Genomic DNA, 26,535 nt, shown 5'->3' with positions numbered 1-26,535 from the left:
CATCATCAATTTTTATAAATGCTCAGCAGGTCTTGAGAAGGACGGGACTCTCCACCTGAAGTAAGCAACGCCTCGCACACATCCATTAAACTGAGTTTGCTGGTTCAGGGACTCCGTTTCTCTAAAACCCGGCCAGCTGGCTGAGCCACGGGACCGGTCTGATTCCGAAAACGACACATCACATCTCCTATCGGAATTCTGCTTGTATTTTTAAATGACGTGGCTTTACATCGTTAGTTGCTAAGCTGATTAGTGCATAGCACAGACTTATTATTTTATCTTAGTCGTAAATCGTTTGCTCCTCCGTCTTTCTCTCCCATTTCCTGTATTTGAGCCTCAGGCCCATGTCCTCTGCTACAGGTGAAGCCCTCGTCACCCCGGTGCCTGCATTTCTTGGCTTCACCTCATGTCCTGTGTCACTTGCTTTCAAGCATGCTTTCCTGAAGTACACACTGCCTTGTGTGTGTGTGTGTGTGTGTGTGTGTGTGTGTGATGCGGTGGTCTCTGCATTCTTAGCAGAGGGTTTAGCTCACACGTGTTACTGGCGGTCTGCATTTTATTCCTTCCATGTTCTCGTGCTTTCATTCTGTTTTCCTCGCTGTGAGATTTTTTTCTTTTTCTTTTTTTTTTTTTTTTTTTTTTGCCTTTTCCTGACTTCTGCTGTGACTTGTGATGCTGTTCGTCCTCCTGTTCTCCGCGGGGGTATCTGAGAGCAGTGCTGGGCTACCTTCCCTTTCCCTACCTCCCCATTCAACTGCCAGCTATTACCTAATGATCCCCGTGCCTGTGCGCTCCCTTTGGAACCCCATCCCGCCACTGTGCGGAGAGCCGGCCCCCTGGAGGAGAGCTGCGTGGCAGGTCCTGGGGGGTCCCCGCTTCTCACTGAATCCCAAGCCCCCACTGTTCTGACATCCACTTCAGTCTCCTGGCGAGCACAGCAGGTGGCCTCCTGCTTTTCATCTCCTCCATGTGGGGGTCTGTCCTAAGTTCCAACCAAAGAAGAGATCATAGGAGCTACCAAAAGGGTCTCCAGCTGGCCGGAAATAGGGAGCCCATCCTGTCCCCACCTGACCCTCCCACTGCCCACAGCCACCCCCACGCCTTTCCTGTCACCTCTTTCCTCATCCTGGCCACCCCCACCGTGTCACCAGGGCCCAGGGCTCCATTCTGAGAATGAACAGGATGGCCCAGTGAGCTCTTGGCCTTCAAGCCCACTCTAGGGTCTTCTCCAGATGGCTGTGTACCGCAGGAGCCTCACACAGCTCTCCTGCAGGAGGGACTCAACAGCCAGCAACACACTCCGAGGTGCTGGGCAAGCCACGCAAACTCTCTGGGCTGCACCCACAACCGTAAGGCAGGAAGAACAGTCCGTTCCACGTAGACCTGGGACACAGTGGAGCCAAATACATGCTGACCTTCAGGACCAGGGAACAGGGGTGGAGGTGGGGTCAAGAGCCAGGAAGATGGCTGACGAACACTCCAGATCAGGACCGATATCCACGTGCCAGCTTTGTGAGCTGCTGTGTCCTGGGCAGACTGAGGATGTGAGGATGCCCGCGCCCCTGCTCCACAGAGTGGAGCCCCACCAGAGGGTTCCACAGAGCCCCCCTCGGGCTGGGAACACCCCTGCTTCTCTCGGCTTGCCCACGAAGCTTCCTGAGATGACACCGGCCGGAGGCAGCCATCAGACCATGCTGATATGGGGTGGGGATCATGGTGGTGTTCAGTGAGGGTCAAGACAGCACAGCTCACGTGGGAGTCCCTCCCGCCCTGCATGGGGGGCCTAGTGGCACAGCCGGGAGCAGCTGGGAGCAGCCAGGAAGCTGCCGCATTCCAGACAAACCTTCTGGGATGAGTTCAACTGCGTTCCCCCAAAGGGTATATGTTGAATTCACCTCCAGCATCTGTGACCCTGACTGTATGTGGAGACGGGGGTCTTCCTAGAAGTGATCAAACTAAGATGAGGCCTTTAGGGTAGCCCGGATCTGATGGGATGGGTGCCCTTATGAACGGGAAAGGGGGACAGAAAGGCAGACAGGCATAGACAGAAGATGGCTCGAGGATGCGGGGAGAAGCGGGCTGTCTATGAGCCAAGGATCCTTCCTTCGCAGCCTCGAGAGAACTACCCCCATCCAGACCTTGACCTTGGGCGTGCAGCCTCCAGGGCTGTGTGTCTCCCTGTGTGCCTCCCTGAGATCGTACAACCCCCATACCTGCTTGACCATAGAGAGATGGACCAGGAGCAGTCCTGGGGGCCTGGCGGTGGGTCTCGAGACCTGAGTTGGTGGCATCGTAAGGATGAGAAAGAAGACAAGGGAGATGCTTCCTGCTGGAGTTAGGACCCCATCAAAGCCTGGGAGCCTCCAAGGGTGACCCTTGGGTGATGCTACGGTCCCAGAGCTCTCACCAGCTCCCGTGCCCTTAAGGTCACCTGCTGCCCAGCCCTCCGCTCCTCACAGCCAGGCTCTCCCGACCTTCCTCCTTTGCATTCCACCTCCACATACTCACAAAGTCTCTGCTCCTAGTTGGCCCTGCACCCCCCCCATGGGCCACCTCTCCAGGAGCCTCGGTGTCCCCCTCAGTAAGGCAGAGGACCCCTCCTGCTTCAAGGCCTCAGGCTCCAACCCCACCCCAGACCGCCTGTGGGACAGCACGGGCACCTGCCCCTGGGACCATCCAGGCGGACAAGGCCAGCATGCCTCACGCCCGAGCCTCTCACCATGGCCGACAGTGAATAAAGTGACTTTAATAAAACAGAAACAGCTTTACAGGGTGTCTTCAGAAGACAAAGTCAAGAGCCTGGGGCCTCTGGGCTGGGGTTGGGGGCATCTAGTACTTGAGAAGCCAGCGAGGCTTGTGCTCGCTCAAGGACGTGAAGTAAGACCACCACCACGGCTTGCTCCCGCCCACAGAGGGCTGCCTCCGCTCCCCGAGGGGCTCCTGGCCAGGCTCCTCGGGCTCCCCATACCGGCTGGCACCTCCCGGCGGGTCTCGGAGCCCAGACCCACTTCTCCGTGGCCCGAGGAGGAGCTGCTTGGGTCCGGTGCCCAGAGGCTGGAGAATGAAGTCCACACGGCCGGCCCTCTTCATCCGGGCAGGGATGGTGACCTTCTTGATGACCTTGGAGTAGCCCGGCGCCTGAGCTATGACGATGTGGGACCCCGGAGGCAGCAGTCTCCAGTAGTCACCATCTGGGGCTGCGAACACACAGAACAGAAGCAATTCTCAGACCGAGGTTCCTATTTGGGCTTGGGGTGCCGAGATGTGGCGGTCCAAGGGGCATCACCCTGGAGGGCAAGTGGACCCCAGATTTGCACCTGCCTCTGTCCTGGCCTGGAGCACCCTTTCCACCCGCTTCCTCAGCCAAACTCCTATTCAGCCCTCAAAGCCCATGAAGGTAGAGGGGAGTGGCCTCTTGGGGCACCGGGCCGAGGGACAGCTTGCGGGAGGGAGCCAATCACCACAACTCAGGCCCCAGGAAAGGGGCTCACCTGTAGTGATGTCATGGCGGATGCCCTTGACCACAATCCGGGCGTTTTTGACCGGCTTGCCGAATTTGTCCATCACCACGCCTTTGATGCCGCGATGCACCTGAGAAAGAGGAGAGGGAGGGCGTGGGTATGGTGTGTGCTCTCCAGAGGACTGGGCGGCCCAGCCTAGCCAGCTCCTGTCCATCTGTCCTCAGAGCCCCGCTCTGGGTTCACGCCTGACCCTGCAGTTCTGCTCGAGGGTCCACTGACCAGCTCTCCTGGGCCAGGGTTGCTGAGCAGAGAAACCTGGAGATCATCTCAGCTCCCCTTTCACATGCAGATCGGGTTGGTGCGGACACTCCTTCCTGAGTGCAGGCACCACGAGGACACGGACCCTCTTGTCGGTCCCAGCCGAGGCATCAACTGCTGTTTGGTCTTGGACAAGTTACCCTGCATCTCAGCACTGTCTCCCCCATCTGTAAAATGAGCCTCTGGTGTTGCTGGAGAACATGCATCAACACCCATGAAGGCCCGCGGCAGAGCCGGGACGCGGGACCTGCCCACCATCCGTACGGACTGGTCCTCACGGCACATGCTCGAGCAGGTACCTTCTGGTGAGGAAGCTGCACCCCATGCAGGTCCCCCTTAGAGCCGCCTGGGCCTGTTCACCCTCCTCCTAAAAATGTCGACAATAAACAAGCCAACCCGCTCTTGCTCTATGCGACTGCAAACAACTTGGGGCCCACAGGTCATGTCAAATGAGGCCAAGGGGACTGGGTGGGAGGGCAGAGAGACCCTTCCCTTTTCTCCCAGGAGGCTGCCCCCGGCACCTGCAGGGCCACTCCAGGCCTCCGACCCCCACTCCCGTCCTGTTCCTCCTTTGTTTGGAACCAGCCATTTCCCCTCCCCAATGTTCCTCTTCCTCCAGGAAGCCCTCCTTGATGACCGGTCACATCAGGGCCCTCCTCTGGGGTCCCCAGTACTGGGCTTCCACACTCCCAGCCCTCATCTCACCATAATGCTATGATCTGTTTTCCTTCCCCCAACCTAGGCCTCAGACCAGACACATAGTAGAGTGTCAGTTCATGTCAGCTTGAGCAGGCTAAGCGAGTCACCTTCGGGCTGAGGAGTCACCTTCCGGCCAACCCAGGCACGAGGAGCTCTCAGGCAGGGACAGAGACATGGTGCACATGCCCCTCCCCTCTCCCTCCGCCCCACGGAGACGCAGACACCCATCCGATGCCTGGTCAGCATCACCGTGAGGAAGGCCTCCATGGGCCATGACAGCCTCGATCCTTATCAGAAGCCCCAGCGCAGCCTTCCTGGGGCGTCATCCTCAGGGGCCGGCCACACCCAGCTGCACGACAGGCCTGCCACCCTTTTGAGCTCGCTATTAAATCTTCATACCCTAAGACCTCACATACAATATCCACAGAGCAATCCCAGTCCCATTTAAGGCTCCTTAAAACTAATTTCCATCAGACAGCCGTAAAATGAAATGAGCGAGGGGTCTGGCCCAGACCCATTACTGAAGGGTGACCTGCCCCACGCCAAAAGAGGTCTCGGGCTCAGCCATAAAATAGAAGCTCAGACAACACTAAAAACGTCCAGCTCTTATCTGGGCTTTGCTTTCTGTTCTACAGTCGCAGCCGCGGATCCGGAAGGCTCTGCTTGGTTCTTGCCTAGAGGAAAGTTCCTGATCTTTATAGAACGGATTCGTTGACATGACTGAGGTAGGTTCAGGGCAGGCAAATCGGAGTACAAGCTCTGGACAGTTTCTGGGCAACCCTGGACAGGCCCTGTCACTGTCTGACCCTCTGTCTCCTCCTCTGGTTTTCTTGTGGCCACTGAGAGTCAGGCTGGGGAGTCCACGCGTGACCGAGGAGCCCCAGGCCAGCGCCATCCTTCCCAGGCACCTGTCCCTCACCCCACAAAATGGGGCAGCCCTTTCAAACACCCAGGACTGAATGCCATAGGTACAAGCGCCAAGTGTCCCGTGTTATGCATGTACATCCCCTCACTGTCCCCTTCGGCAACGCTGTGTCTCCCTCGGGGCCTGCTTCTCCTGGGGACATGGTGCCAACGTGTGAGTCACCTGAGTCTTGAGAGTGCTCAGGAGAAAAGTCACCGAGGCATCTGCGAAACTACAGTGGGTTCTGCCTCCCTCCCCCCACCCTGCCTTGTGCCTGACCCATGGGGTTACCGCCCTCTGACCCCCCACCATGTCCCTCAGCTGTGAGCCAGGCCAGCAGGCAGGACTGGGAAAGCACAGGACACGGTGGCCCAGCTGCTGGGGGACCAGCCCCAGGATCCACTGATGATTGTTCTAGACACATTCCCCATGGCTTCTGCTCAGCACCACCACCTACTTCTGGATGAACGTGGCCCCCCAGGAGAGCAGTTAGCCCTCCCTCCCCCTGCCCCACCCCTCCACCAGCAGCCGGTGCCTCTGAGCCCGAGGGGCAGACATGCTCCAGGCCCTGCCGCCCAGAGCAGCGCCTGAGGCCTCCCCGTCACTCAGTGCGCAGTCCACTCCCGTGTCCACACTTCTCGCTGTGGCCTGGGGACCCTCCCATGCTGTCCCCGTCTGAGCTCTCCCACTGCCTTGTTCCCCTACTTCTTCACGATGCAGCCTGGGTGTTACCTCCTCCAGGAAGCACCTATCATCTCCGAAGCCGGGTCAGGTGCCATCCCTGGGCCACCTTGGTCCCTGCCTCCCCCCAGTCTGGTGCTACCCCTTTAGTCTGTGAAAGCTTCACTATCCTGGGGCCCCAATGCATGGCCCCGGAGGTCCCAAGCACCCCCAGGGCTGGCCAACAGGAGGCGGCCAGCAGACAGCCGGAGGGCTAGCGGATAAACAAGTGAAGGGCAGCTGTGCCCACAGTCTCGCCCCAGGTCAGGCCGCGCTGGCTGGCGGAGCAAAGCCGGAGGGGGGTGGCGGGGAATTGGCTCACCATCTCCATGAAGTTCAGGAGCGGCTCCTTGTTGTGCTGCCAGAGTGTGTAGAGGGCCTCCTCCGGGGGGAACTTGGCGCAGCCCAGCTCCACCGTGATCTCGAAGCAGTTGCTGTGCAGGTAGTTGAAGTCGGACATGCCTGCAGCACAGGGGGCAGCCTGAGAGTGGGCCCATGCTCTCGACACACTGGCGCCCACGCTCGACACCCACGCATCCGCCCCCGACACCCACGTGCCTGCGCTGGACACCCATGCGCCCGCGCTCTCGACGCCCACACGCCCACGCTTTCGACATCCACGTGCTCACGCTCGCCACTCCCCACCTCTGGCCGGGTGCATGGGAGGCTGCTGCCCTTATCCCCACTTTACGGATGAACAGACTGAGGCACAGGGTGCTGGCAGCTCTGGCCCAGATCCCACGGGGGAAGGGGGCAGGGTTGGAGTTGCACTTTGAACCCAAAGTGCGGTCTGGCACCCAAGTGCTCAGACTTATGCTCCATCCTGTGTGCCCCTCGGTGGGTAAGGAATGAGCCAATTTCCGGTAGAGACACATGTGTCCGTCACGCCAAGCCTCTGGCCCGCTCCTGGCCTGGATCCCAGTGACGAGACGACAGTGTCCATGTGCCTAGCCGGGCCCAAGAACAGCCCGGGGAGGAAGGTCCCCTAGCCCCCACTTCTGAGGAGAGCACAGGCTTCGCAAGGCTGGACAACCAGCCAATCCAGTGGCACAGAGAAGCTCTCCACCACCCACCAACTCCTGCCTCCTCTGTCCATCTGCTTTCAGAGTTTCTTGTCCAGTAGACACTATACCCGATCTCCAGGGCAGGCCCCCTGCATGGAGGGTGCAGCCCCGTGTTGGGAGCAGAGGGCGCCCCTGCCCTTCAGAAGTCTGCAACAGCTGCGACCAACTTGACCTTCATCCAGGCTCCAATCCATGCTGCCCCCTGTCTTTGGCCGCTGGCCCCCCTTTTTTCCCTGGGTCTGTGTCCACGAGCCTGGCTGCCTCTCCTAGGCTCAGACCCACACCGTGGGTCCCTTGCAGACCCTGAATGTGGGGTCATGCTCAAGACTCAGAGTCAGGGACCCAAGCACCTGGGCTCTAGGACGGAGAGAAGGTGCCCTGTGCTCCTGGGAAAGGCACGCCCCGGGCCATCCCAGGGTGGCAGGGGCAAGGTGGCCAAGCAGGGGTGTGAGCTGGCTTCAGTGCAGGAGCCGAAGGGGCTGTCCTCTCTGCCCACAGCCCCGCCACCTGTGGCACGGACACCGACAGGCCCTTGTCTTGCCCAAGCCCAGTTTCCTCATCTGCCTAATGTCCTTAATACTGAGTGTCACGCCAGGATGGGGGGGAGGGGACAGAGCACAGGAGCACGTGGGCCTGGCCCAGCAGGTGCTCTCAGGGCACACAGGGTCCCACGTACTCCGCTTTGCTCTGTGTGATGTCCACAGACACCCGGTTAACGTGCAACTTCAGAAAAACAGTGAATAGAGTCTTAGTGTAAGTATATCCCATGCAGTATTTGGGACATACTTATACAGTACCAAAAATGCTTCATGATTTTTTTGAAATTCCCTCCGGTACCCCTCCTATACCACCAAGGGGCAGGAAAAACTGGTCACATGTGGGGCCACGCAAGGTCAGAGGTCACGAAGTCCCTGGCAGAACGGGCATGGGGGCTGGCATAGAGCTCTGCCACACCTGTTACCTAGACCCTCATGACAGCAGGAGAACTGAAGACAGACCACGCCTTCATGGGGCTGTGATGCACCTATGCCCCTCCCCCACCTTCCAGAACTCCCAGAATCCAGCTCCCAGAAAGAGCTGTGGAGAGGAGATGCAGGCCTCCCCACTTCGAGCCCCTCCCCAACCCCTATCTCCCCGCCACCCTCCCAAACCTCCCAAACCCAAACCCCATCCAACCTCAGCCTCTCCCAACCTCCCCCTCCCTCCTCACCACCTCCCTCCCTCCACTCTCTCCTCCCTCATCCTGCCCAGTCCCTCCCCAGCCCCATCCCAGCCCAACCCCCACTCTGCCCGCACCTCCAGTGAAGCTGTACCAGTCCGCCCCATTGATGATGCTGCCCCTCTTCAGGAAGTTGCCACCACACCTGTTCTCCGACCTGTCCATCATCATGGGGTGCACATCGGCATAGGCCCTGGCCAGCAACTTGAACATCTGGAAGGGAGACCAAGGGACAGGTTTTTCACGAGGCCAAGGCCAGAAGGTGGGGCGCCCTGCAAGACACCCTCAGCGCTGGGGCCAATGGGCTGAGGAGGGGTCTGCAGCACAGATAGGAAGGGGGAGTAGTGTCCTCAAAGATGGCACAGCATGTGCAAAGGCCCGGAGGCACAAGAGCCAGAGCTCAGGGCACCTGTGGTGGGAACCTGGCACATTGTGGAGCCCCTGCCCACCTGGCTGGGGAGGGTAGGCTTTCTCCCAGGAAGGGGGTGCACTGAAGGAATGCAGGCAGTGCTCCCCGAGGTCAGCTTTGCAACTTCCCAGGTCCTTCCTATAGAGGGCAGGCCTTGGGATAGGCAGGAGACTGGGGCAGGCCTCATTTTCACTGATGTCACCACTGATTCCTCTATGATAACCATCACTCCATGTTCCCTGGGGCACAACCTGTGCCTGTGGGAGCCCCCCTCCCGTTACCACACATGTGCAACGTCCACTGTGGTGAGTGGAGGGATGCATCTGAGTGCATCCACAGCCCCTGCACCCAGCGCAACCCTCCCCCCCATGCCGCCCCCACACCAGGCAGGGGCACAGGTCCCCCCATGCCTGTGTCCCAGGGCAGGACACGAGGTCTGCTCAGGGTGGCAGCTCCCAAGCTGGGGTCATTTGGATAACGGGGTCTAGCAGACTATGCCTGCTAGAGCCCCGCGGCCCTGGGAGAAGTCTGTCCTGGTCGGGGACCCCTCTGTAAAAAGGGGAAGCCTGGGCAGGTGGGGTCAGGCCAGAGCAAAGGTCTCTCTGGTGGAGTCCCAGGGGCCCCACTGGGAACAGGCCCGACCCAGGGGGCAGATGCAGGATAAGGATGCCAGGAGGACAGCTGGCTGTAAATGAGCAAGGGGGCATGGGGGTAGGGAGGCTTCCACTGCAGGAGCTCAGGCCAGAGGCCACGGGGAGGACTGGTCTGCCCAGCTCTGCTGCCTGGGACCCAGCAGACGCTCTCACTCCCTCTAGCTGGCAGTGAGCTGGGCTGGGGAGGGTTTAAGGGGGAGGACAGAGCTTGAACCGAGCTTGGGAGAAAGATTTGGGCACAAGGGACAGGTATAGGGGAACAGATGGCCCGAATACCTCCAAGAGGTGCTGGCTCTCATCCACAGGGCACCACGAGAGTTTGGGGGAGGAGAAGTGGGTCACCCTGGCCAGCCCCTCCTCCCATGCCCCTGCCCCACAGGCCCCCTCCTGGGACCCTGGTTTCCACAGAGACCACTGCTGGCTGTGAGCCTGAGTGTGATCGATCCGTGATTGATGGCTGGTGGGGAGGACTCTGGATTTTCTGACTCTGGTGGGACTCGTTGAGGCAAACTTCCCACACACACCCCCCGTCCCCGGGACATCTTCACGCATCTGCCTCTGGATTCAGACACTGGGCCTGGCACCGAGGGCTCCTGCTGCTGAGGGGACACGGGCCTTGTCCCACTGTTGGCCCTGCCCTCTGACAGCATAAGGGTCAGGGGCAGGCCACAGGGGACACCACCCAGCCTGGGGCACGTGCTGGGCTCTGAGCATGGACCGTGCTAGCTGCAGGGGCGTGTGGTGGGCAGGGAGGGAAGGGATGAAGCAGTGCAAAGAGGAAGGGGCACAGGAGCAAGCAGCCTGGGGGACCCAGGAGTTGCCTTCCCCGCTGTCCCAGAGGCAGGGCCCTTGCCTGCTGTCCCTGTTCCGCCTCCTGGTTACTGCTGGGTGCCTGTGGGAAATCACCTTCTCCTCCAGGACAGCCCTCCTGAAGGCCAGGGCCGGGCTGGGGCTTCACCCTGCACACCTGCGTGTGCACACAGACACACACCCCCTCCCGTCCCTGGCCTGCTGGCAACCCTCCATCCTGGTCCAGCCCGCTTCTCGCTCTGCCTCCCGACCTGGACGAGGACCCTCTGTGTGAGGGCTGGTCCTGCTTGACGCAGACCAGCAGCACGGGATGCGGGGAGCAGGGGGAGGCTGAGCTGACCTGCGTGACTGAGGGAGGGGAATGGGCACTTGTCCCCACAGCCCCCCGCTCCCCGCCCTGCCCTGAAGCAGAGGGCAGGCCTGGCTCCATCAGCCCTGGGACACAGGGAGGCCTGCTGGGTGACTGAGCAGAGAGCGATTACCTTTCCAAGCCAAGATGGAAAGTGATCAACTCCTACCTCCTAGAAGACCAGCCTGCATGAGCTCCAGGGTCAGGCCTGGGGAGGAGCCTAGTCAGGGCAGGGTGTGGGGGGGACCGCAGGCAGTGGGTCCCTAAGAGAAAAATGGGGTGGAGAAGGATCTGGCCATGATCACGTCCCCTGCCCTGCTGGTCTGACCAGTGAGGGAAACTGAGGCCTGAACAGGGGAAAGGCCTCTTCAGACCCAAGGGAACTCCAGGGTCAGAATTTCTTCTCCGATCCTGTGGCAGCTGGGTTCCCATGGAGCCCGCCTGGCCCTGGGGACCCTCAGCAAACCTGCAAGGCCCTGGAGAAGCCCAGAGGCGGCCAAGGTCAGGTGGGTACCATGCATGTTGCAGCACTGCCCTCTGCCGGCCTCGCCTGGAACCCCACCCTCTCCCTGCGCCGGCAGGGAGGGCACTGGGCTAATACCCTAGGGGCTCCCAGCTGGGGACACAGATGGAAGGTTGGCTGTGGCCCAAGGAAGGACAAGCTGCTCCCAGATGCCTGGAAGGCTTCCTGGAGGAAGAACCTTTAGAGCTGGGACTTGAAGGCTCCTACTGCTCCTGTCACTTCGTGGGTCTCACTGAGCTCAGAAAAGGGCCAAGGCCAGGCCAGTGCCTAGGCTGCCTGGGCGCCACTCCCCCTGTAGCCTCCCCTGCTCACACAGCAGGCCCGCCCCCTCTCACCTTCTCATCAGGCGTGGGAGAAAACATCTTTTCTTCCTGGGGGTGCTTGGAGAAGTCGAAGGGGTAGGACACCACCAGGTCGCCCCCGTGGAGGCTGGCTGAGAGCACAAACGGGGTGGTCCGCATCCACTTCATTATTGCCTTGGTCTCAGGCGCCACCTGCCCAGCACAGGTAAGGCCATGGTCAGGACCAGACACACCCCTGCTGGTTGCTTCCAGCCATCTCTGGGCCCACCCTCCCTGCCACAAGCCCCTGGCTCGGCCCCCACCCGGCCCTCAAGAATCCCTTCAGATGCCACCAGCCTCTCCCACTGGCCCACACCCCTGCCTGAGACTCACTTCCCCACCACCGCGGGCTTCCTCCAGGCAGTCGGCCCAGGGAGCTGTCTCTGAGTACCCGCCAGGCCCAGGGTGTTTTCCATACGTCTTCTCTGAACCCCAAAACCCCCATGTCCCAAGCAGGAAGCAGAGACTCGCAGGCTCAGACTCCCCTGACCTGGGGAGACCAGGCCTGCAGTCCTGGAATAACCAGAGACCCCTCGAACACAGGACGGTGCGCAGGGGGCGGGCTCGGGGACGGCTCCTACCTTACCCCACCAGTAGTGCTGCGGGATGGGGATGTGGTCACCACGCACGCTGCGGGACTCGGCCAGGCGGTAGTACTCGGACGTCAGGTCAGGGAAGTTGCGGTTCAGATCCAAGTTCTGCGCGTTCTGCCTCCCGCTTGTCCACCCATTGTAGCCAGCTCCCTGGAAGCACAGGCCACCCCCACCTGGGGGTCAGCACACCCCACCCCAACAGTTTCTGTAGGGAGGCCACGGGGCCGGGCTGGGTCGGAGGCCAGGGCTGCCTTGTGTCATGATCTTGGGAGCACGTCCAGACAAGCTGTCCTTGACCTCCTCTGCCATCCATCCGGCTCCTCCAATCCAGCCTCCTGGCTGAGCCTTCAGCCTCAAGGCCTTGCCCTGGCCGTTCCAGGCCTGAATCCCCCCAGTAGTTACATACACTGCTAGTTCCCCACCCCTGCTGGGGCTCTGCTCCAAGTCACATGGGCGAGCTTCCGGGCCTCCAGCTACTGTGAGATCTCCCCTGCCCCATCTTTCCATCAGATCTCTCTCTAGAGCACATCCTCTCATTCCCACACCTCAGAGTTATGGGTGTCTGCCCCCGATCCCGAGTAGGACCATTCTGATGCTGATGCCTGCTGAATGCCTGTCGCCCAGAACAGCGGGTGCACACAGACCTCTGATCACTGCTAGTGAAGGAGCAGATGGGAGGGTGTCTAAGGCAGTAGCCCATGGGATCTGGCATAGAGGGCACTCACCTCGGCAGCCGCCACCTCGTACCCATCAGGGTTCATGGAGGGCAGCAGGTGAATGCGCGTGGTGTTGAGCAGGCGCTGGATGCGGGCACTGCCCAACAGGTACTCGGTGCACAGGTACTGGGCCAGGTAGATGAGCATCTCCCGCCCCGCCACCTCATTTCCATGGATGTTGCCGATGAGCTTCACCTCGGGCTCCACTTGGGGGAGATACGGGGACCTGAGCGGTCGTCTCAAACCCTAGGGTCCCCGGAGACTTGAGGGCCCACATGGAAGGCTGGCTGGATGATTTGGGACCTGGTCATTCTTGTTTTGACCCCAGCATTTCGGTGACTCATGAGGTCTCATCAAAGTCATGACTTACTAAGCTCATTCCTTAAGTTTAGCCACAATTATTAGCAAAACACATCAAGGGTATTAATAACAATATAGGTTATCATTGCTCGGTGTGAATTTTATTCATGGCCACTTTCTATATTTGTGTAGTAAATTAAGGTGTACAATGGTGCTTAGATGGGAAGACAGGCCTCAAATGGAAGGAAGGATAGATGGAAGGATGGATTAATAGGTGAAAGGATGGAAAGATGGATAGAGGGTTGGATAGGTGGGTAGGTAGATGAGTGGTTACATATTTCAATAGAAGAGTGGAAGGATGGATAGATGGATGGATGTTTAGATATTTGAACAGAGGGATGGATGGGTGAAAGATGGAAGGATAGATGGATATTTGGGTATTCGGATAGAAGGATAGATGGGTGAAAAAATGGAAAGATGGATGGAAGGATAGAAGGATGAATGAAAAGATGGATAGAAAAATGAAAGGATGGAAGGATGGATAGAGGGTTGGATAGGTGGATATGTAGATGAGTGGTTACATATTTCAATAGCAGAATGGGAGGATGGATGGATGATGGATGGATGGATGTTTGGCTATTTGAACAGAAGGATGGATGGGTGAGAGATGGAAGGATGGATAGTGGGATAGAAAGATGGGTGGCAGGATGGGTAGAAAGATGGAAGGATGGATGGATGGCTAGATGGATATTTGGGTATTTTGATAGAAGGATGGATGGGTGAAAAAATGGAAAGATGGACGGAAGGATAGAAGGATGAATGAAAAGGTGGATAGAAAAATGAAAGGATGGAAGGATGGATAGAAGGACAGATAGATGGATACATAGATGGATGTTTGGATATTTGGATAGAAGGATGGACAGAAAGATGGAAGGATGATTGGATGGATCGATATTTAGATATTTGGATAGAAGGATGAATGGAGGAATAGAAAGATGGATGGATGGATGGATGGATGGATGGATGGATGGATGGATAGATGTTTGCATATCTGGATAGAAGGATGGATGGGTGAAAAGTCAGAAGGACGAATGGAGGGATAGAAGGATGGATGGATGGAAGGACAGATAGAAAGATGGATGTGTGATGTATGGATAGGTAAATGGATGTTTGGTTATCTAGGTGGAAGGATAGCTCAATGGATGGATGGGTGAGTGGAATGTGAACAGAAAATAAGAGTAGACCAGGGGTCTGGCAGCCTTACTACTGTGTGACCTCAGGCAAGTCAACTCTCTTCTCTGAGTCTCACAAGACTCATCTGGAAAATGGCATCTCTGTCCCTGGCTGTGCGCAGCCCAAGGACCTGTAGCCATGGGAGCAAACACTCGTGTCCCTACTGCCTTTGAGGGTACAAATGACCCTGAGGCTTCCCACAATGATCATTTCCTTTGACCTTCTCACAGGGGACATCCCTCACCACAGTCCAAAGCTGCACACCAGTCTGAGATGGGAGGAATCCTATCTTCATCCCAAAGCGTCCCGCGAGCTGGAGGGGCAGGAGGCAGGGTGGGACAAGGAGGCTGGGGTGGGGCCAGGTGACCTCTGTCATGAGCTCTGGGCTCATGGCATCCATGCTGCCCAGACTACGAGGATGAAAATCAGGCTGAGTGTAGCGAACCCAGCAAAGACGCCAGAGCCACTTAACCTCGGATGGCCTATTTTTTCCAATTAAAAAACCAACGGTCCAAATGGAACTACTTCCGGATTGACCCCTGTGCCTCCTGCGGTCATGGGGATAGACCAGCTGAGGACAGGGCCAAGGAAGGGCTCCTGGCAGAGGCCAGAACTGGGCCCCTGTGCCCCAAGACCCTCAGTGCCATGGAGAGGTTCACAGTGGTCTTCAGCTCACTACCTGGGACACAGGCCTCCCAGCCAGGGGCTGAGACTTTGCTAGAATCACTTGGATTCTCGAGCCAGCCCCCTGAGCCCCAGCCCGTGCTCTGAGATCCAGCTTCCTGGTGAGCTCTGTTCAGCACCCCCACAATGGAGGGCAGTGAACGGGGGGCTGCAGTGGGGTCTGACCTCCTGCTTTGTTGGCACCAAGCTGATAAAATCTAGCATTTTCCACGTTGCTCTGCCCCATCTCAAAACAAGACCACTGAGCCTGATGAGTTGAAATGGACTTGGTTTTTGAAAAGGATGACGTGCTTCCTTCAGATCATTCTGGGAGATTATGTTCACCAAACCGCTCCAAGGAGCCAACGTGGAGTGGCCCGGACCAAGCGTGCACATACTTGCCTGGGTCCGAACGTGCCAGGGAGAGGTTGCAAAAAGGACAGAATGCACAGAGCACAGTTACATTTCCCCAGAGACAGACAAGGGTCCATATGCCCACGGCCACCAGGAATCCCCTCGCTTCTCTCCCCCCCGACTTGTGGGGGTGATGCTCCCCTGGATGGAGCCCCCAGCTCCCATCTCCCCATTGTGGGATGTGGCCATGCACCCCAGGGCAGCAAGCAGAGCACAGACCCTGTCTGCTCCCTGTCCCCCACCCCTGCCATGTGCTGGACCTGGGCTTGCATGCCCCAGAGCCCTTTCTTGGGAGCTGGCCCACAAGCAGACATCTCCCCTGGGCCTCCGACAGTGGCAGCGGCTTACTCAGCTCATGCTGGCCGGGCCGGGCCGAGAACTCGATGACCAGCAGCTCCTTGCCGTTGAAGCTCCGGCCAATGCTGTAGGTCTTGGCAATGTGGGCGCAGCGGGCCGCCGTCCGCCGAAGCACGCGCACCATCTGTGCGTAGGAGTGGTGTGTGAATTGGATGAAGGTCGGTGGGATGCCTGAGGGCAGTGCCTCCTCCGCGTCCAGGCCTTCTGGAGAAGAATGGGGTTGTTGGCGGGGAGCCGCCAGCTGTCCTTGGTTTCCCTCACCACCCAGTGTGGCTGTCCCTCCCCCACCTGGCTCCCCCATAACCCCTGGGACCCTGGCCACCCCCCACACCCTCACATCCCCACCCCTGCCACACTTGGAAGCTTGGGGGTCAACCTGTTTCTGTCTTCCATTAAAATCCCCTTTATGCTGCCTACTATCTACAGCTGTAAGGACACCTGAAGCTGCCATGGTGAGGAGTACAAACAGTGGCTGTGGAAAGCATATGAAATACGAGTCAGGAGACGAAAAAGGCGAAGACACAGCCACAGAAACCACGACCCCCGGGAGACCACGGTCTGGCGGGCGGCCCCATGACTCCGGAGGCTTTGTTTTCCACAGACACCTAGCTCTAAACCTGGTGCCGGAGGAGGTTCCTAGTCGGCTCTGTCTACGCTGCTTCCTGGTGGAGGCAGCCTCAGTGCCTTGTCAGTCCAGCACCCTCGGCTCAGAAGGACTCCCTAGAGTCCACCAACCATGACCATGATGACAGCAAGGTTCATCACTGATTACTAACCCAGCAGTGAGGGTGCCGGTGCAGAGCAGGGTGGGGAGGGGAGGGAGGCAGGGAGAGTGGAGGGAGAGGCAGGGCAAGGGAGGGAAGGGAGAGTGGAAGGGGGGGGAGCAGGAGGGAGGGGAGGGAGTGGGAGGTAGGAAAGAAGAAGGGAGAGGAGGGAAAGGGAGGGGAGGGGAGAGGAGGGAGGGAAGCTTTACCCTGTACTCTAAAAGGTCTCCTTCGGAGGAGCCCTGGTCTTCCCAGCCTGGCCCCATCCCTCTGACTAAGGCCCAAGCACCCGCCCCTCTCCCAGTCTTTGGACTGAAGATGCGGCTCCTGCAGGCTGGTTAAGGGTTAATCCTTTTCCCCAAGCCTCTCACTAGCCCTGTGGTTTTCTTTCTGCTCAAAAGGGTTTCGAGGGAGGAAGAAAGCAGACAGAACCAGCAATTTGGTGGCAGAATTGCCCAAAATAATCTCTCTCGGGCCACCTCCATGGGCTTTCCCAGGGCAGTCAGGCTCGGCCCCTTGGGGACGTCTGGTTCCCTTCCTCTGCACCCCTGCCCTCTCCCAGTGCAACCACAGCCAAGTCTCAGCCTCTGCGCATGCACACAGTTCCTATCAGCCACCAGCAGAGCACGGCCCATGGGCCCTCCACCCCGCACTTGCACACACGCCTGTGGGCGGCGGAGTTCCTCTGCCCAGAGCCCGCTCCAGGGTCACCCTTGGGCCCACCACACAGCCAGTGAACCGGGGGCCAGCGCGGATGGGTCCCAGAGGTACATCCTCGTCCTCCCCTGCCATCGTCGGCAGCATCCTAGCACCCAGCATGAAGCTATGCACACAGCAGGCACTCAATGAATGCACAGACCTACGAGCAGTCTGACTCCACCAGGTGGACGCTGATGCCCTGCTGCCATGTGCATTCCCAGGGCCTCCACTTTGTCCTCTGTGAAGTTGGGGTAAGAACCCACATTCGGGGGTGGCACCCCCGACCATGAGCATGGTGATGTGAGGGCGGGCCACGCCGGGGACCATGAAGTCCTGCCCTGTCCGGGGCAGCCCACACCAGCCACGCCTGACCCCTTCCACTCCAGCTTCCATTCTTTCAAGTCAAATAAAACCAAAAGTGAGATCCTGGGCAGTCCGGGACCTGTGCCAAGCAACCAGAAGCTACGAGTGACCGGTGGCTGCTGGCTGGGATGGCTCAGGAGAGAGTATTTCCATGGCCATGCAAAGTTCTCCAAGCCAGGCTCGGGAATGTGCTGTGTCCCCGGAGGGCTGGCGCTCAGGACACCTGTCCTTCCCAACTGTCCTGGGATGCCCTGCCCCCCAGAACGTCCTTGCATGACTGCTGAGATGAGTGGCTCACCACTGCCCAGGGCTGCCCATTCTCCTTCCCGAGACACCCAAGCCCGGCTCTCAGGGCCTCTCCCACAGCTTCCTTGAGCCCACTCTGGGGAGGCCAGCTCCCTGCCAGTACCTTCTGTGCCACTTCTCTGGCCGGCCGCAGGCAATCCTGGCAGGCCTCCTGGGGGAAGCACCCTCCCCCCAGACCTCAGGGGCCCACGTACCTCGCAGCTTCTCCAGGGGATCATAGCAGCCCTCCTCCACACTTGCAAAGTAGCGGCCACAGTCCAGGAAGTAGGGCCAGGCCATGTCGATGGCGTCGAAGGCGGGCTGGCAGGCTTCCCGCAACCCCTCACACACGTGCCGGCAGGGCCTGCGCACCCGGCCACCCTCGCAGCGGGGGGCCAGCACGGCACAGCCCAGCAGCCGCAGGTCCGGGTTGCACTGGCCCTCTAGGAGGTGGTGCAGGACGCTCAGCAGGATGTACTCGGAGCTGGCCTCCACCGCCTCCCGGGACCGGTGCTCCAGCAGCGTGGGGAAGGCCGTCTGGTTGTAGGCCACGTCGCTGCAGGTCCTGAGCGGCATGTCCACGCACGTGGCTGGGGGCAGCGGGGTCATCGTGTCACTCCCTGCCTCCGGGACCCACATGGGCATCCGTCAGGCACGGGCATCGAGGGCCCGCCCTGCCCCAGCAGAGTCCCATGGGGCTAGAGCCCACAGGGATGGGGCCACCCCAGGGCTCCTGGGGAGGAAGCCACAGCCCGCGGGGGGACCCAACAAGGCTCCCGAGATGAAGCAGGCTCTGCTGCTGCCTGGCGGGTAAGCCGGGGCCGGCTGCTCTAGGTCTCAGCGGCCACAGCTGCAAGATGGGTACAAGAAAGCCAGCCTCGCTGTCGCCGCATTAGGGACGTGGAAGAAGCCAGCAGACTCTCGGTTGGGCAGAAACAGGTGCAGACCCTCCTAAACTTATAGTCCTGAGGTAAACCAATCCCCAAAGGTGCAGCCGGCTTGGACTGCTTAGACAGCCACAAAGTGGCGGATCGCGGAGTGGTTATCTGGGTTCAGGGTGTTGAGAACAGGGCTGGTTCACAGGATGCCCATGGCTCAGCCTGGCCTGATCCAGCTCTGCATCTCACAGGTGGGTGTCTGGCATATGGGGACTTCACTGTCCCCGGGCATTTTCAGCTGTGATTGTAACTCCTCTCTCTCCAACCCCGTGTGGCCAAGGGCGCTTGCCGGCCCCACTGGCCTGCCTAGCACGGAGCTGAGGGCACAGTCATCCCCGCGCTGCCCCTTCCCGTGCCCTCGGGGGCACCTCCCACACGTGGCAGCTCACGGCACACATGACAAGATGTTGCCACTTCTCAAAGTTTAAAGGGATGGGGTGATTTCTCTGCTCGGGACATTTTGTATGTGTCGTTGACTTTTGCATTGAGAGAATATTCCCTGCCTTTCAAAGAAGTCTGGTCCCTCCACTTAGAACCCACCCGATGCCCAAATCTGGCAGGAGGGGTCTTGAGGAGATGCATCTGCTTCTGAGCTCATCAGAGCTGTCAGAGCCCACCTGATCTTCAAGCCCACGCCCCTGAGGTCAGCTTTCCCTTCCTCCTGTTACAGAGCAGAGGGCCAGGGGCCAGAGAGGGAAAGGGGCTTGCCTGGCAGGGGCCCGCACAGACCCAAGACCCAGGGAGCTCCCAGGAAAAAGAGCGGACATGCCATGAACCTACGGCCACATCTTGCCCCAACCAGCCATTGGGTGAGGGGAGCAGGGAAGCTTGGAAGGAGCATTTCTGGGAAGCTGAGGGCAGAGCCAGGGTGGGAAGCCCAGGCTGCAGAGAGAGAGGGTCCCTCCTCTTTTGTCTCCCTCCCAGCTGATTAAGAAGGGGTTTGGATTTGAGTACCGGGCCTTGTTACTAATCAGCCCCCTGGGACCTGGGGGTTCGGGTCTCTAAAGGGCTCAACAGCGTGGAGGGTCTGCCAAAGCAAACAAGAGAGAAGTCCGTGCATCGTACCACTGTCTGCAGCCCATGGCCCGTGACAGTCACCTGGGAAGAGAAAGGACAGTGCGGTTAGGGGCATGGACCCCGGTCATCCCGTCGTCCCGAGAATGCACACTACTCTGGGCAGGCCCCCCACCAGCCCTGCCTCGCAGGGCTGTACCCCCAACCCTCCGGGTTTGATAGAGCCCTGCTCCCTGCTCTGCAGGTGGGGAGCCTGGCTCCTGGGAGGTGCAGTGACTTGCCTAGGGAAAGACACCCAGAGTGCGGTGTGGGTGGCACCTCCCCCCGGCTGTGTTTGTCAATCGCCGTGGTGTAAACACCCCCGTGGGGGCCCTTCCAAGCTTCTGGCAGTTGAACAACTAGTTCTGGCAAAATTCCCGAATATTTAAACAGCCTTTCCTGGAGCCTGTACCACACCTGGCTCTACCCCCACGAGTAACTCTGACCCCATGTTATTCAAAACCCCCCAAGAGCCGATGGACACCAGCTCCCCGCCCCCTTCCAGAACACTCTGCAAGAGTTGTGTTCCATGGTCTCCTGAACTGGGGAGAGGAGGACCAGCACGGACAGTGCTCCTTACAACCATGGGCTCCCACAGCCAGCCTTGAGGCCCACGCAGGTGGGCCCAACAGTGAGAACGATGGGAAGGCCAGTAACACCAGGCTGACTCAGCGCCACCTGCCGAGTGCCCTCTTAGAATGTCTGGAGGGCTCTCGGAGCTCCTAGAGTGGGGAGCAGATCAGGACGGGTGGAAAGCAGCATGAGAGGGACTCGGCCGGGCAGGAGTCCGGGGAGGACAGGGCAGGCTGAATGGCAGAAGGAGAAGGGAAACAGGGAGTAGGGGGTGCAGAGGGGAGCCCAGAAGAAGGCTGAAACAGAGGGAAAAGACTGTGTTCTAATCCTGTCCCCTCACACAAAAACCCAGCCCTGATCCGTGAGCCTGGGAAGGGTGGGAGCCCTGTCTGGTGACGCGCCATGAAATCTGGATGCTGCGAGAACTTTCCTGAGAGGACAAGCGCGAGCCCCAGAGTGGAAGCAGCTGGAGGGTGGGCTCAGGTCCTGTGGGCCCGGCCAGGTAGCTTCCCCCCTGCAGGACCCTCTGCACACAGTGTGCCCTCCACAGATGAGGCAACCACAGCCCCTGATCCTGCAGCAGACCGGCTCCCAGCGTCCTCCTGGGATGGGGACAAGGCACCCCTTCGCCGCCTGGATTCCACTCTCCAAACTGGCAATTGAGAGAGATCTAGGCAATCGCTTGGCTGGGTGCCCAGGCTCGGCGGGACCGGCCTGCTGCCTGGGGACCCGCTCTGCCTCCCCGTCTGAACAACACGGCGAGGGCCTCTGTTTCAACGTTGCATGTTTACTCTGTGCACATGGGAATAACATGAAGGTCCTACTGGACGACTCACGGTAAGTGCCCAGCACAGCTCCGTTACTGTTAATGGTTTTCTAACACCCCTGAGACCACAAGCCAAGGGTTCCAGGCTGTCCTATGTGGCTAAAAGCAATAGGCAAGAGGGTAATTATCCTAAAATAATTTTCCTGAATTATTTTCCTAAGTTTTGCAGACTCTAATGCCAACAGAGGGCTGTTGTGTGCCCACCCATGCCCACCTTGGACCCCTGGTGACATGCGTTGGGCTGAGCCCAGCAGCAGAGGGCGAGCTCAAGGGACCTGGAGCAGCAAAAGCCACCTGCTCCCCTAAGCGTGCAGGGGAGGGCGTTCTGGGCACGCCACCCGACACTCCGAAGTCTCTATGGTCTAATGTGCTCACTGACCCACGCCCACCATCCTCTGCAGCATGAGAAGGGTGTCAGGCTGAACCAATACTTGAGGGGAAGGAGGGAATCCCAGGAAATCAACCCAGGACCCTGCTTGGAACAGCATGCTTGTCTCTGCAGCTAAAGGCACTGAGTTAATGACAGGACAATGGGTCAAACATCACATCCATGCAGGGTCCTGTGCATAGGTTTCTGTGTCCGAAGCTGGCTGCTCAACTCCAGAGAAGATGTTGTGACTCAGAGGGTCCGCTCTAGAGCCCTAAACCTCCCAGACAGACGGCTGGGCTGGGGACCTCCAGCTCCTCTGCCCATGCCTGCATCCGTGTGCCCGGAGTGTAACAGAGCCCCCAAGCTGGTAGATAGACAGTGACCGTCCCATACCACTGGAGGCCAGCAACCTAAAATCAGGGGCTGGCAGGCTGGGCCCTTCCAGAGGATCTGAAGGAGGGTCCTCCCTGCCTCTCCCAGCCTTTGGGACCCCGACAACACTGGGCTTGTGGCTGCACACCCATCATCACGTGTCCTTCCTGGTGGGTCTGTGTCCCAATCTGTTCCTCTCCTAAGGACAGCTGTCATGGGATTTAAGGCCCACTCTGAGCTGGTGCTGACATCCTTGTGCTCCTACTTTACCTGCAAAGCCCCACTTCCCAGCAAAGTCACAGCCACAGGTATGGGGACTCCATCATCTCGTGGTAGAGGGACACAATTCCACCCTGACAAGAAACCAGCACCAGAGCCTGCGCCTTTGGGGAGCCCAGGGCTGGGGTGAGGATGAGGGGGGCATTGCTGCTATGGCCACAGGGAGCTGCGGGCCCCAATGAGCACTCCCGGCGGCCAGTCCCTGCCGACACCTGCTGGATGGATGATGTCCTCACCAAACATCAGACTTAGTACTAAAAAAAGAACGTAAAATACCTCAGTCATAGTTTTTATATGGCCCCCGGGTGAGTGGGCACCGAAACAAGAGACCGGCTTATGTAAAACTGGTTATTCAGGTGAATTTCCCCTGTGCTTCATTCCCTCTCCAGTGAGTCCCTTCCAGTGTGACTGCTGGAAAATGTAAAAGTACCACGGGGCTGGCATCCTTGGGTTTAGAGGCCCCGATCCAAAGGCTGGGGCTCCTTGATAGCCGGTACATGCCCATTCCACCAGGTGACCACAAGGTGTCAGCATGTCTTCAACGAGGGGCCCAGCTGACCTGGGCTGGCAGTCTCCCTCCAGCCCTCCCTCTTCAGCCCAGATTAGGGCTGAAGGGGGCCAAGGGGACCAACATATCTTCTAACAGATGAGAAACCTGAATGAGGCCAGAGAGGGCGGCCCATCTGTGCAAGGCTACATAGCAGAGAAGAGATCCCAGGATTTGAACCCAGACCCGCCTGGGCCCTTGGAGCATGAACCTTGCCTTGGCCCATAGGCTCGAGATGGAGGCCTCAAATCAGGCAAGGGATGAGGGTGGAGGGGAGGGTCCAGGCTTGCCCTGAGGCTCTAGGACAGGTACAAAAGGGACAGGGACAGAGGTCTCAGACAGAGCAGCCTGGACACCAACTGCCAGTCCCTGCCCGCACCAGCCTGCTGTCAGGAAAAGCCATTTGGCTTCTGTGGACCGCACGTGGTCCTCTGTCTGGAGGGAAGACTGGACTGGAGCAAGGATTTCTCCTGGAAACAGTCCCCAATGCCACCTCAGGGCCTCAGCCTGAGCTCCCCCAGCCCTTGCCTCAAGGTGAGGAAGGAGTGGTCTGTGGCAGCCTCCAGGGGAGAGGGCTGCCTTTCCCCCTCAGAAAACGACAGGTTGGAGGGATTTCCTGGAGGAGGGGACCATGGTCCCTGAAAAGCCTGATTCTACACATTTCCTGCAGGGGAAGGTCCGTCCATGACCCAGTGAGAGTTCAGTCCACATCCTGCCGGTACACCCGTGCACACATGGGCACACACGTATGCACACGCACACATGAACACGCACACACGCACACGCACACACTCTGCCTGGGCATTTCTGCAGCAATAGGGAGGAGGCAAGGGGTGAGGGCAAGGGCTGGAGGGGGTGGCGGTGAAAACCCAGACGGCGAGGGAAGAAAAAGCAGACTGGCATCAGTGCATTTGAGAGGGGCGTTTTCTCCTGGCACATGCACTTGGCTGTGCCACCATGTTCTCTGGTATCCCCAAACCCTGGCCTTTGAGAGATGCCCAGACCCCTGTGCCCAAAGGGACCCCCACCTCCGGGGACAGAGATGTCTGCTGCTGATAAGGACCCTGAGCACAGGGGACTAGATGCACCGACAACTCTGAACACGTGGGAAAACTGAAGTCCACTCCAGGAGGGGCCAGAGCCCAGGACTCCAGGTCCCCTGCCTCCACCCCACACACTCAGGTGAGATCACACAGACAAGCACACCCACTAGCCCTTTCCCAGAGCCCTCCAGACACACCCACTCCCTCCCCGAAGACCACGCCCCCTCCCAGAGGACTGAGCCCCTTCCCAGGCCCCCCAAGCCCATTTCCAGAGATAGTGTTGTCCACATCATTGGCCCAAGGTGGCAGGGAGGGGTTAAGAGTTTGCTGCCGCCCATAGCCTGCCCCATTCCTGGGAGGAACAGGGACCTTGGATAGCCTGTCCCCTGCAAAGTGCTGGCACCTGCTCCCTCGGACCCCACGGCAGGACACCCCACCCGCTGTGTCCTGTCCCGAGGAGGACTCCCCTCGGGCACTGAGGACAGGGCACTGAGCCTCTCTGCCATCCCAGCTGCCTGCTGCACTCTGCCCTGGGTTCCAGCCTCCCTGTACCCTGAGAGCCTGATGCCCCTTCCCAGCCCACCAGGAGGTCCAAGGTCATGGGCGTGCGCGGGATGTGTTCAGGCCAGGGGTCGCTGGCCGCAGGACAAAGTTCCTGGCGCAGGGTGGGAAAGTTACCGGCGGTCCCCCGGACGAGCGGGCACCCGGGCCGGGTGGCGGCGGCGGCGAGCGCGGCGAGGAGCAGCAGCAGCAGTAGCAGCGGCGGCGGCGGGGGCGGCATGGTGGGCGGCGGGCGTGCAGCAGCGCAGTGATGTGGCACTCGGGCCGCGGGGCGAAGGCCGCTGGGCTCCCGCCCCCCAGGAGCGCAAGCGGAGTCGGGTTACAGCGCGGCCCACACTCTGCGCCTAGGGATGCCGGCGGGAGGGAGCAAGCAGAGCAGCCCGCTTCCGGCCCAGGGCCCGCCCCCAAGGCCGGCGCCCCCGAGGGGCTCGGTCTCCCTTGGCCCACCTGAGGCCCTGGGACAGCTGACCTCCAAGACCCCTGCGGATCCTGCCGAGAAAACCCTCTTTCCAGACAGGGTGGGTCTGGGGGCCCGGTGCTGACGAAGCTGGCTGTGCACCGGGCCAAGTCACTCCTCTGTCCCATGAGTGGAGGGAGGCATGACTAGACCCCCCACCCACAGAGCCAGGCCCTGGGGGTTCCAGAAGAGCCTGTGGGGGATGATTAGGGACAAGAAGGGCAGGCAGCTTCTGGATGTCCTTGGGCAGCTCCTCTTTTCCCAGGGGGGTCTCTGTGCCCTGGGGAGAAAGCCCTTCCTGGTCACTCCAGCAGAGCCTGGGGCAGGGAGCCTGGCCCAGGGTCCTCGATGAAATGTGGCCGACCTCATTTGACTCATCAGAGGGGGCAACAGACCAACCCAGGTGCGGCATAAAGTCTCATAGGGGTGACCCCCCTCCCTTCTAGATGAGGGGCAAAGGCAATTGTGGGCACTGAGATGGTCCAGTGCAGACAGCCCTGCCTGCGTGACTCCACAGCCTGGGTGTATGGGAGGACTCCTTCCCGCAATCCCCAGCCCATGCCCGCATCGTCTACAGCCATCCTCGCAGGAAATTGAGGGGCCTGGGAGGAGGGAAGCCCAGTAGAATGGCCCCAGAGCCCGCAGCTCACTGTCTGTCTGCCCAGAGCCTCTCTGTCTTCCCGGGACCAGGACTGCTTTGGGATTCAGCCAATGCCTTTGAATCACCCGGTCCGTGGAACTCAGCAGGTGCTGACTCTGCCGTCCAGATGTGCACACATCTGCCTGCCAGCCACTTGTCACAGCGCACAGCTGCAGTCCAGCCTCTGGTGTGCTCGTACCCTGGGCCCTGGGAAAACTGCCCACTAGACACCTGGGTCCACATCCCAGCAGGGTTCCCTGGGCCTGTCCCTCCCCTGCTAGGCCATCGGCCCAGACAATCGTTAGCATCCATGTGCATTTATGGGACTCCTTTACCAACTGTCCTGGGTAGCAGGGTGGCCTGATCCTGTAGCCAGATACTACTCAGCCCCAAGACTTTGGACAAGCCCCTTAACCTGGAGTTCGGGACTTGACGCTGCCTATTATGGGGTAAACTTTGGACAAGGGCTTCAATCCATCCGTGGTCCCAAGAACGAGCAGCTCACTCCCACTTATTGACTCGAGGTGCCCTTTTCGGCATCTGATGTCTCTTGCCGCCCTCTGTCCACCCAGACCGCAACTGGTCCTTCCAGAAGTCTCTGGGCTTGCTGCAGCCCAGGCACATTCCTTTGACTTTCCCGTCTGGGGTCTCCGCTCCAAGCTGGGAGGGCGAATTCAGACTCCACCCTTCCTGAGTGCCAGCTGGTGGGTGCCCATTCTCAGGGAGGTTTTTGCCCTCCTCCCCACATGCCAGTGGGAGGCATGTAAGTCTCCTTGCTGTCCCCTCCCGCGAGCAGGTCAGGTTCTCACGGATGTTGCGCTTTCAGCCCATTTGTGGCCAGATTTGTGTGGGCATCTCCTATTACAGCCCTCGATGTGGGTTTGTTTTTCTGTCTGAGTGGTATATAAAATAATGATACTGTTTCAAACCAGTGGTTTCTGAGATTTGGGAAAGAGAAAGGGTCATGTTAGCTATTGTTATTTTTAAGGACCCAGTGGGTAGAATTCAGTAATCCCCTC

General features: G+C 59.4%; 1 protein-coding gene across 1 annotated transcript; it reads right to left on the bottom strand.

The window, feature by feature from the left end:
- Window positions 1-2,829: 2,829 nt before the first annotated feature.
- Window positions 2,830-24,639, bottom strand: CPZ (carboxypeptidase Z). The gene is made up of 11 exons (XM_045997949.1): window positions 24,537-24,639; window positions 19,861-19,893; window positions 18,073-18,447; window positions 15,738-15,950; window positions 12,789-12,985; window positions 12,052-12,213; window positions 11,465-11,623; window positions 8,463-8,598; window positions 6,425-6,564; window positions 3,492-3,591; window positions 2,830-3,197 (listed from the first exon to the last, which is right to left on the bottom strand). Exons 1-11 carry the CDS (start codon window positions 24,637-24,639, stop codon window positions 2,830-2,832), a joined length of 1,986 nt encoding a protein of 661 aa, XP_045853905.1.
- Between the last annotated feature and the right edge of the window lie 1,896 nt (window positions 24,640-26,535).

Source organism: Meles meles, chromosome 2 (genome assembly GCF_922984935.1).
Source record: "Meles meles chromosome 2, mMelMel3.1 paternal haplotype, whole genome shotgun sequence".
Classification (NCBI taxonomy): Eukaryota; Metazoa; Chordata; class Mammalia; order Carnivora; family Mustelidae; genus Meles; species Meles meles.
The sequence above is the reverse complement of the archived record's forward strand: the minus strand, read 5'-3'. Positions and strand labels throughout refer to the sequence as shown.

Coding starts and splice junctions, on each gene's coding strand:
- CPZ (XM_045997949.1), bottom strand. CDS start 24,639: ATGCCGCCCCCGCCGCCGCCGCTGCTACTGCTGCTGCTGCTCCTCGCC. Junction 15,951..18,072: donor TCCCCTGGAGAAGCTGCGAG/GTACGTGGGCCC, acceptor ATTCTTCTCCAG/AAGGCCTGGACGCGGAGGAG. Junction 12,214..12,788: donor ACGAGGTGGCGGCTGCCGAG/GTGAGTGCCCTC, acceptor CTGTGCTTCCAG/GGAGCTGGCTACAATGGGTG.